The sequence below is a fragment of the Apus apus genome, chromosome 2 (assembly GCF_020740795.1).
Source record: "Apus apus isolate bApuApu2 chromosome 2, bApuApu2.pri.cur, whole genome shotgun sequence".
Taxonomy (NCBI): Eukaryota; Metazoa; Chordata; class Aves; order Apodiformes; family Apodidae; genus Apus; species Apus apus.
In genome coordinates this window covers 155,591,773-155,603,092 of record NC_067283.1, presented here as the reverse complement: position 1 = coordinate 155,603,092, position 11,320 = coordinate 155,591,773, and the positions used below count along the sequence as shown (strand labels likewise).

Genomic DNA, 11,320 nt, shown 5'->3' with positions numbered 1-11,320 from the left:
CTAAGTCCAACGGCCATCTAGGATATGAGGCCAAAAACAGAACTGGAGACAAACTACCTGCTTCATGAGGCCAAGGTATAAGGGCAATGATTTGAAACTGAAAGAGGGTAGATTTAGACTAGATGTTAGGAATAAAGATTTTACAGTGAGGGTAGTAAAACACTGGCACAAGTTGCCCAGAGAGGTGGTAAAAGCCTCAACCCTGGAAACATTCAAGGTCAGGTTTGACTGTGTTAGAAATGAAATGTAGTGTTGATTTTGCATTCTAGTGTTAGAAACATAGTGTCAGGTCTGGTTCACATATATATATATATATATATATACACTCTAGTGTTAGGAATATATAGTTTGCTTGAGATAAGTGAGATATCTGCACATTCCAGTTACACCAAGAATGGTTTATGGCCCAAGAAACTGAGGGACTTAATTGGGTTCCATCTGGGGGATCCGAACATGGAGCAGTATTTATGGCCCAAGATCAGACACAACAAAGCCACTTCTGTCTTGCTCCTAGGAGCAGGATGGCACCAGTAGGTATAGATCATTTTGTTAATTGGGAAGACAGCCAAGGGGGCAAGAAAGATCAAAACTTTACCTTAAAAGGTAAAAAGTAACCTGCTAGAATGGAATGTGTAAACAGGGGCGGGAAACTTATAGGATAATTTGAAGCATCGGATGGGCTGTAAACCCTGGAGTGCCCAGCCAGGAGGGAAACAGGGGAGGGAACTTTGTGTCAGGAATAGGGAATATAAACCGTTATTCACCTGACTATGGGTGTGCCTGCTTGCTTAGGTCACCCATTCTTGCAGGAATGTAAATAAACTGTGCTTTGCTGAAGGATCTGTGTGGGCCTGTTCGTTGGCACGACAGACGTTTCTCACAACTGGGGCTCTGAGCAACCTGACGGTTGGGAGATGTCCCTGTTTGTTGCAAAGGAGTTGGACTAGATGACCTTTAAAGACCCCTTTCCACCCAAACCATTGGATGATTCTGTGAAGCTACCGAGGAGATGTCTGGAGCTAGACATGCCTACAGCACAGTCCTGGCAAGGCCAGAAGGCTCAGGCTTGAACTTGGAGGTGCACTCAGGGCACAACAACATGAACCCATTTGTAGAAGAGTGACTTTACAATGCTGGAACACTCCGGAGCAACCTTTCCTCAGAGGTAGCCTGGTTGGTCCAGACATGGATGGATCTTCCAGCACACTTGAAGCAGCCTGGAAAGATCACAGCAGTAATGGGAGCTTAACTTTTTGTCTGAGTAATGATCCCTGCTTGAAGCTTCAAAATTGTTTTCCTGTCAAAAGCCTAAAATAAACAAGCAAGACCGAGGGTGAGTCATGCAGGCTCTGGAAGGAGGAGATGTGAGAATACCAATTTCTCTGGCACCAACTAAGCATGCACCGGAGCAACCAAAAAGGGCTTCAGAAGGAGAAACATCCAGGGTTGGGATGATGAGGAAAGGCTGGCATGTGAAGTCAGTCCTCTCCTTCAGCTGGGTGGAGCAGGCTGGTGTGAGGAGTCCCAAGGATGGTGCATCATGGCTCCAGTGCTCTTTGCAGTGTAGGAGCCTATGCCAGCACCTGGGCCAAAAAGAGCCTTTATGCCATAAGTACATTGCAGCAGACTGCTCTGGGCAGAAAGACTTGTCTGTCTGAGAGGAAACTTGCCTTGAAGCAGAGATGGAGATCCTGGGCTCCTGCTCTTTCAGGGTAGGTAAAAGATCTCATGTCCTCCCAGTCTTCTGCTCTACCAAACTAATTCTCCACAGTTTTACAGTGAGATAGATTTGGCAGGTCAGAGTCTTCCACAGAGCAGCCCTTATCCGTTCTGGCAGAAGTCTGAACACTTACAATGTCTGGAGAACAATGTAACTTTTGAAAGGAACTGACTTGGTCCCCTTCCTGTGGTATCTACCTAAGGCAGTTTCAGCAGATTTACTCCATAAACCAATTCTACTCTACTTACTGGGGAGACACTTCATTTGCAAACTCAGCTGGGGTTTAGGTGCCTCACAGAGAAACACATGCACAGCCTTGGCCAGATTCAGGAAGTATCACCCAAGCCCTGAAGTAGAAAAGTGGTGGGGAAGGAACCTCTCTGCATGCCACCTGACTCCACAGAAGCTGAGCAAGTTTTGAGTGGGTCCGTGTTGCAAGTTCAAACTCTTAAAATGCCAGTTCAGCACCTTGCAGCCTTGCAGAGCTAGTATAGAATCGTAGCATCATAGCATCATAGCACCACACAATCATATAATCACTTGGGTTGGAAGGGACCTTGAAGACCATGTAGTTCCAACCCACTTGCCATGGCCACAGACACCTTCTGCTAGACCTGTTTGCTCCAAGCTCCATCCACCTTGGTCCAGTATTTCCAGTTTTAATTGCTCCAGTTTTAATTGCTCCAGTTTTAACTGCTCCACCCACCTCTGCTCCCTTGATCCATGAGGGACCTGTCATAGTCTTTACTTCCTGCTTTTTTAAGACAAGCCAATCCCCCCAGCATGCAAGCAAACCTTGAAATATTTACTCTAGCACCAGTTTGCTTTATGATCCAGCTGATTCCTTATCTCCTTTTCCCTCAAGCATGTTTTTGTACCTGTGTCCACCTTTTCCCAGCACAGACCACATTCCTGCTGCTGGACTCTACCCCTGCTGCATTTCTTACCTCCTCCCTCTTCTTTTGAAGAGATATTTTTCTGCATTTCCTTCAGGGTATGAAGTTCAGTGAAGCTCCCCAACAGCCCCCAAACTTGCCTGAAGAGGCAGGATCATGCCGTGTGGTGTCTTGCTCTAGAACACTGAGCCCTGCCATGAGGCTGGCCGTGTTGCCACAGAATCTGTGATTCTGTGTTGAGCTTTGTGCTCTGCTGGCCCACACCAGAGCCTTGGTATGGAGGAGGGAGACATGGACTTAGACCAGCAAGCTCCCAGAAGGGCTTCCTGACCTGACACACCTTTGAGCATGGAGAACTGAGCCCCAGTGGCTCTGCCCACCCCTTCCATTTGCAGCATCCTGTGACTGATGCTGTCCCCACCCAGCCATCTGAGCAGCATTGGGATGACAAACAAAAAGGAGCCACTGGAGAGACAAGGGAAGTGACATTTTGCAGGCACGGATTTTGTTTTCCAAGTAGAAGACTTCGAATGCACTCTCACAAGACAGGAGCTGGGATTTCTTCTGACAGATGCATTTGCCAGGAAATGCTGATTCTGCAGAATGAAACCCATCTGTGGCACACTGACTGTCAAACCTACTTGTTCCTTGCTGGCTCACCAGCCATCTACTCCATTCCCAAGCTTTCTTGAGGGCCAGCTCCACAGGGTCCCTTCCCCAGTGCCTTCCCTGCAGCTTATTTCCTAGAGGATTTAGCTGGTTTTGTGGGACCTACCGAGTCTGGGCCACCCTTGTAAACCTTTCTGGTAGGTTGCCCAAGCTCTGAAGACACATCCTGCCAAGCAGCCCAGGCTGCCTCATCCTATCTCAGCTGCTGGGTCCTTATACCTCTAAGACACCCATCCCTGTGTGTCTAATCCCATTTAGGCTCGAGTAAACAGCTCAGGAACTTGCTTTCTGTGTGCCTGGGTCTGGCCTGGGGGCTCTGCAGGCAGTGGGATTGTACATGAAGAGGGGGTCTCCCGCATGCAGGGGATCTGCAAGCAGAGGGTCTCGCATGTGGGAAATTCATTCAGGAAGGGAGTCCTGCACATGCAGCCCCTCTGTGCATGCAGGGTGATGGTGAATGGAGCAGAGGGTGGGTGCTCCGGGGATCTGGGGATGAAGATGCACGGGTGGGGAGGGAAGGGGGACACGAAAGCAGCAGGTCCTTGTGGGTGAAGCGAGCCACAGGCACGGGAGTGTTCACTTGAAGAAGGCTGCTGTGCATGAGTGGGGCTGGGCGGGCAGGGAGTCCTCCTCCTCCTGCCTCTTCGTTTAGGGGAATAGAAGGGGGATGGAAAAAAAAACCCCTTTGAGACGGGCCCAGGGAAGAGCCGGCCCTGCTCCTTCGGGGCTCCCAGCTCCTCAGCGCCCCGCGACCAGGCGGGCGGGCGGACCCTTTCCTTCAATCCCCCCGGCTCTCGGGAGCTGGGAAACGAAACCAGCAGGAGCCGGGGAGGCGGTGGGGGGGGGGTTGCGGGCCGGCCCGCTGGGCGGAGCTGCTGCCCTTGCCCCGCCCGCCGCCCGGCCCTGCGCGCAACCCGCCGCGCAACCCGCCGCGCTGCGCATCTCGCTGCCCCCATCGCCGCACCATGAAGGCGCTCCTGCTCGCCGTGCTGGCTGCGCTGCTGTGCGTGGAGAGAGGTAAAGAAGGGGATACCTTACCCTCCCTCCCCCCCCCCCCCCCCATCACCTCTGGCCGAGGGACCCCCAGTCTCTTCTCAGCCCCGGGGTTTGGGAGCAAATTGGGGGGCGGGGATGGGTGGGTGGGTGGGTGGGGGGGAGCGGGGGTGCTGTTTCTTCTAAGGTGGGCTCTGGAAGTTGGAGGTTTGCAGGGAGGGTGAGCGTTGCGGAGGGGTTGGGGGGGACAGAGCTGAACCGTTCCAGGGTTCGCTGCGAGGGGCAGGGAGGGGTGTCTTTTCCAAGACGTGCCTCGCAGCGGTGTCCCCCTTTCAGCAGGAACTTCAGGGCTTCTGCGCCTGTATGTATATGTGTGCATGTCCAGCTATGCATGTAGATATTTTGGAGCTTTTCCCAGTTGCTGCTCGAACAAAGACCAGGGCCGGCTCCGCTTGCCCGTACGGCGCAACCAGCCGGGATAACGGCGCCGGAACGAGCTGAGATGCAGCCAAGGGAGAGGAGGGTGGAGGGGAGATGGAGCTCAGCCCCGGCGATGGCTGATGGAGCAAAGTCTGGGCAGTGACACTGGTGATCCTGGCTCCTGCCACCCCCCAGCACCCTTCGGGGCCGGCTGAGGTGGCCGCTCTGTGGGGAGGTGATCCCCGAGGGACACACGTGCTCTGTGCAGCACATCTTGGGGCCGCCACAGGAGCTGGGGAGAACGTGCTTCTTTTGCTGGTGCTGGACATTAAAACCGCGAGTTGTCCCAAGTTGCGGGGTCTTCCATCCCCACCTTCCCAGCTGCTCCATGCCTGGCTATCCAAACTCCGGGGGGCCGTTCCAGACCCCATATTGTTTCCATATGTCGAGGCTTGGAGAAGCCAAACAAAGAGCAAAGGGAGAGTTCTGGGCCCTCGGAGGCCCTGCTCAGGAAACACGGGCCCTTCTTGTCTCCCGAGGACACCGGGGAGAAGAAACTACTTGTTTGCTGCCCTTCCCATCCACCCCTTTCCAGTGGGATCCGGGAAGAAACGCGGCGATTCAATTCAAGCACTTCAGAGCCCAGTTGGCATGTGCTCAGGTCTCACTGGGAGGATGGGCTGTCCACGCCAAAGCAGGAAGGAGTTTCACTTCTCCCACCCTCCAAAAGATCGTTAGGTTGAAAGGAAGTTATTAGCCAGGCAGGAGGGTTTGCTGCAGCTAGTTTTATCCCCAAATGCTTCCAGTACATCCCGAGTCTTTTGCAGCAAGGCTTTACACGCTGCTCAAAGTGCCCTGAAGATCTGGCATATGGTCTATAGAGGTCTTGTCAAAGAGCAATGGGAAAAGAAAAGTGTTTGGCATGGGGATCGGATGGAAGAGCTGCTGAAGCAACAGCATTTTTCACTGGTGCTGCTGAGAACGGGAGCTTCAGAATGGGCTCTTAAAACCCCCCTTTTTTTTTTCTTTCTCTTTTTCCTGCATTGCTCTTTGCAGGAATGAATCCAACCTCTTATCTGAGGAATTCCCCCAGATGATCCGCTCTGTTTTGGGAGCTCTTTGTTCCTCCAAGGAGCTAAGCAGTGAACAAATAAGCACATAAATTCTTCCTGTGGAAGAATCCTGCGTTTTCTACTTGATGAAAATAAGGCTTCCCTTTTGCTTTGTCCAGTCTTGGGTTTTGGTTTGTGGTTTTTTTCTTTTGACTTTGGATTTTTGTGGGTTTTTTTGTAGCCTTGAGCTCCAACTCTTTGCTCTGTCTCCAGCTGCATAAAATAATTCTGCCACCCCTCCTGTGCCTTTTGTCTAAAACACTCAGCCTGCTTGTCCTCTTCACTCTGCAGGGGATGATTTAGTTTAGTTATTTAGTTACCTGTTTGGCTGGGGCAGAAAGTGGCACTAGTTACGACTGCGTATTTCCTGTCCTGAACTGTGTTTAAAGACTCACCTCACCTGGAAAGATTTTGTCTGCATTAAGGGATAATACATAGGTGTGACAAAGAAAAACACAGGGACAGGAGGGAGAGACTGTGGAAGGAGCATAGATTTAGTGACGTGGCAGAGAATTTAATGCCTGAAGGGACTTTTGTGTGCATGTACCAATATTTTTGATATATTTATATCTGGAACCTCTAAGCCTTAATGAGGAGAGCGAGCAAATAAATGCATATGGGGATATGTGCCTTGTCACAGTGCTGACAGGAAGCCTGTCAGCCACTTGGGATGAGTCAATTTGTCTCCTCACTTTGCCCTCACGGCGGTTGCGAGGAGAAAGGTTAAGGTCAGGTCACCTTCACCTGGGACTGGAGAACAGAAACATGCTGAGGACAAGGGAGCAGGAGAAAGGGCCTTTACTTGGAGGTCTCAGACTGAGTTTTGGCCAAGAAGGTAAAAAAAACACCATCCATGGAAATTCTCTGAGGGCTCAGCAAGGGACAATGACCACCTGTAGGCTCAATGCCTGCCTCTGGCCTGCTTCTCCTCCCCAGCTCTCCTGGGGCTTTTGACTCAACTGGTGGCCCTGTAATCCTGGGTGCTGTGTGTAGGTTGTGGCTGCTGCATTGACACGTGCAGGTAACTCTGTATTGCAAGGATCATTGGCAGACTGATGATCTTGGAGGATGTATGAGACAGTCCAGGAAATTCTTGCCTAGGGGTTTGTGGTGTTGTCTTTGTCTCCAAAGCAGAGTCATTTGACGGCCCTGATGTGACATTCAGGATCTCCCACTAACACACTGATCGTCCCTGAGATAATGTTTTTGTTTTCTTTCCCTGCCCTGACCATGATTTCTCACTAGTCATTCTTCTGAGAACAATTGCTGTTTTTTTTTCCAAATAGTCTCATAAAAAGCTTTTCTTTTCCTGAGCAAAATAGCATTGAGAAGAACCTCAAGAGGTCGTACAGTCCCACAGCAGAGTGGGACAGCTGCTGACCAATATTTGTCCAACTTACTCTTCAAAATACTCTATCACAGGGACAGCTGAGCCTCAGGGAGCTCTCCCAGGGCTTCACTGACTTCATCTCCTTCTGACAATCTGTTTGTGGTGGGACTGAAAGAGGCAGGACCAGGATTGATGCTGCCTTTCACTTCCCATCATGGATCAGCCCTCACTTCATTTTGCATCCTATAAGCACAGACAGGAAAGGCAGTGCCTCATTGGAGGGCTTGCCATCTGACTGCTCAAAATCAGCCTGTGAAACAAGGAATGGACCTGACCTGTCTGCAGATGCAGGTCATCAACTGCACTGGGGATGTGATGTTCTTGTAGGTAAAATACAGAGATCATCTGTCCACTGCAAAGTGGGTATGTCCCTTCTGGACACTGGAACAGGCTGCCCAGGGAGGTGGTGGAGTCACCATCCCTGGAAGTATTTAAAAGAAATGTAGATGTAGAGCTTAGGGACATGATTTAAGCACTGAATGGGTAAATTAGATTATAATAGGGGATTTAAGTTATGGTTGAACTTGATGATCTTCAAGGTCCTTTCCAATCAGAATGATTCTATGATTCTGAGTTACTGGTCCAGGCTGCTTGATAGAATCATAGAATGGTTTGGATTGGAAGGGACCTTAAGAATCATCTAGTTCCAACTCCCCTGCATGGGCAGGGACACCTCCCACCAGCCCAGGTTGCTCCAAGCCCCATCCAGCCTGGCCTTGAACATTTCCAGGGAGGGGAATCCGCAGCTTCCCTGGGCAACCTGGGCCAGTGTCTCACCAACCTTACAGTCAAGAATTTCGTCCTAATATGCAATAGAAATCTACCCTCCTTCAGCTTACAATGGTTCCCCCTCAACCTATTGCTCCCTGCCCTTTTGAAAAGTTCTTCCCTAGATTTCCTGTGGCCCCTTCAGGTCCTGGAAGGCTTCTCTAAAGTCTCCCCAGAGCTGCCTCTTCTCCAGGTTTCAATAACCATTTCCCATCACTGAATGCTCTTTTCCAATCTTTCCTCTTTCTTGGGCAGATCTGAAGGATGAGGGATGGGAGCCAGCTGGTGAAGTCCATCCTGCTGGTCTAGGATAAACCATTTTAGGCAGCCTGCCATGGAGGAAGGCATGCTTTTTTTTTGCTATCCCTTTGCTCTGAATTCAAAAGGTTGGTTGCATATGGTGCCTTCATTGTGCTGTGGCTCCCTGAGTAGCAGGACAGTGCAAGTCCTTGCAGGTTTTTTTGGGCTTGCTCTAGCTGAGAAATTGTTTCCACCTCGTGCACTCGCTCATGTGTAACCTGGGCTTTGTACCCTCCTGCCAAAGGCAGGTCACAGAAAGCTCAAACACGTGCTCATGCCTGAAGTATTTCCTATCAGTGTCCATGGTAGCTGAGCAGAGTAAACCCAAATTTCAGGCTTCAGGTTGCAGGCCTGAACTTGCTTCCATTGTTCAGTTTCAAGCTGGCAGCTGTAGCTTGAACCCACCATTGGTGCAAACAGGAGCATGCCAGGAAGTGCCAGGCTGACCTGTGGTTGTACTGAGGCTTTAGCTCATGGTTGGGCATGTCAAGAGCTGGAAATGTATCTTATGCTTGAATCCTTCACATGGCCAATTTATTTTTTTTCTTTTGGGAAAAAAACAAACCCAAACCCTATCACAGATTGTTACAGCTAAAATAGCAAGCGTGGCTGTGGCCAGACGCAGTGCGTGCCGTGTGTCAGAGGTGGGGACCACCAAGTGAGGAGGTCCTCCCACCAGCCCCTAACTGAGATGTGCCTTTCCCTTGCAGCCCATACACTCATCTGCTTTTCATGCTCGGATGCATCTTCCAACTGGGCCTGCCTGACGCCTGTCAAGTGTGGGGAGAATGAAAACCACTGTGTGACAACGTACGTTGGAGTGGGGTTAGGTGAGTAGTGACAGAACCTTCTTCTGCCCCTCTTGGCTGCTCTCCTGGGTCACCTGCTGAGCTGCAGGAAGGCTTTCCCTCCTTTGGATGGAAAAAGGGGAAAGTTCTGCTTAGCAACTGAGTGTTGGACCATCCCAAGGGAATTTTTAGGAGGCCGCCAGACGGAGTCACGTTAAAGTCCATGTGCCTGCACCAGTGCTGGGAGTCTGAGGGGAGTTTTGAGGTGGGAAGGTTGCTGATGAATAAGTGAAAATGTGGAGGATGCTGCAGTGTTACTCTGTCAGAAAGCTCCAGGGTTTCTCTTCCTGTTCATCCCTAGTTGCCACTTTCCTTCTTTGTTGTCCATGGATGAGGTGGGGTTGCCAGGAAGGAAGAGTAGCAGGTTTCCTCCCTAATTGCCAGGAAAGATTTAGGGTGGGGAGGGTCTGTGCTTCCCAGCTGCTGCTTGCAGGGAAGGAGGCTGCTCTGGGAGTTCTGCTGCCATTGCAGATCCCAGCCTGGCCTGGCTTCCTCCCTTGCAGGAAGGAGGGGTGTTACATACCTGAGTTGCACGGTCCTCAACGTGGGTGGGTCACACATGCACAAATGGAGGTCAGGAGCTTTCATAAACCTGTCGTTGTAGCACAGGGCTGATGGTTTCCTATTTATTACTGCTAAATGTGGGCTGTACCTCTCTCACAGCAGACGTTCAAAGCACAGCCTTTGCTCACAAGTGCCTCCCCTGTGCTCTGTGTGTCCCGTGCTCCCTGGTTCACTCCATGAGCCTCAGGGTCAAGCTCGAGTGGGATTTTTGAGATTTTTCACTGGAGCGGCCGAACTTTGGCTGGCAGCCTGGAAGAGGTGTCTCTGGGGTGTTACATGGTCTGTAGAGCCTGTGTGGGAGGTAGTCATGGGTTTTCTTGGAGATGTGTGGGCTGGCTGAGATTGTTGTCATAGCCTGACACCAGGAAGCACTTCATTCCCCCCGTGCCACCTGTGATGCTGTGGCTATTTCAGTGCTGTTACTTCCTTTTGTGATCAGAAAGCCTAGAAACCTTATCAACCCATCTCTCTTTTTTGCTTTTCTTTCTTTCTCCCTGTCCTAACCTCAATTCAGGTGGCAAGTCTGGCCAGTCCATCTCCAAAGGATGCTCTCCCATTTGCCCCAGTGCTGGGATTAACCTGGGCATAGCGGCTGCCTCCGTTTACTGCTGCGACTCCTTCCTCTGCAACATCAGTGGCTCCAGCAGTGTGAAAGCCAGCTACACAGTCCTGGCCTTGGGAGTCCTGGTTAGCTTCATCTACATCCTGAGGGCTCGTGAGTGATGGGGCTGGCCAAGGAAGAGCCATCTTGCACGGGCTGTCACAGGTCTCATTAACCAATATCTTCTCTGTCGCTGTCTGCAAGGAGATCCTCTACTGCTCAGCAGGCTTCCAAGGTGGTTGTTCCCCAGACTTTATGCTCTTCCAGCATCAGAGACCTGGGCAGTTTGGCCAAGCTGTTCTCCTCCTTCTGTGGACATACCCCACTGCACTCTCACACCTCCTTGGCAAAGGTGGATCATTTTGGAAGGGTTTCTGCTTTTATACCTAATACTACCCCCCTCGTTTCTAAGATTGATTAAAACAAAGCTGGGACTCGCTGAGAACCAATTAACCCCAGATACCATCTGGTCAAGTGTTCAGACATTCCTGCCTCTCACCTCCATGGAGGTGCCTGGCACTGGTGTGCTCCCAGCACATGGGTGTTCTGGGCACTGGGAATGCATGACCCGAAGGGAGACACATTCCTGGCCCCTGCAGCTACTGTCTCTTTTTATAAAATCGTTTCCGTTTCTTCCGATCCTGGGCTGATTTTTCTGGAAAACAAATGACATGTACCTTGTCCCTCCGAGCTCTGTAAGTGCCAGACCTGAATAAACATGCTCCTGTTGTTACCTGAGCTGGGACGTGTGCTGTGTGTTTCCTTGCTCCAGACAGAGAGATTAGAAATGCTCTTAGAAGAAACCCAAATATTATGCCCAGCGCAAGGGCCTCTTACATTCTCAAGCAGCTTGTAAGTGCTTCATCTCAGCATTCTTTCCAGTTCACCTCTCAGCAGCAAGTCCATCTTCTCCCTGTCCCTTTCTGACGAACAGCCCTGGGTCTGCTTGTTTCACCTCTCTTGGGAATCATGTTTTCGAGGTGCATTTTAGTGAAAATGGCAATTACTGGCATCTGAGTCAACCCCATTACTCCTACTG

General features: G+C 50.8%; 1 protein-coding gene across 1 annotated transcript; it reads left to right on the top strand.

Moving 5' to 3' along the window:
- The first annotated feature begins 4,187 nt into the window (after nt 1–4,187).
- On the top strand, nt 4,188–11,019 carry LOC127381203 (lymphocyte antigen 6E). Its single transcript, XM_051611164.1, has 3 exons — nt 4,188–4,302; nt 8,979–9,098; nt 10,195–11,019. Exons 1-3 carry the CDS (start codon nt 4,251–4,253, stop codon nt 10,401–10,403), a joined length of 381 nt encoding a protein of 126 aa, XP_051467124.1. The 5' UTR covers nt 4,188–4,250; the 3' UTR covers nt 10,404–11,019.
- The last annotated feature ends 301 nt before the right edge of the window (nt 11,020–11,320 follow it).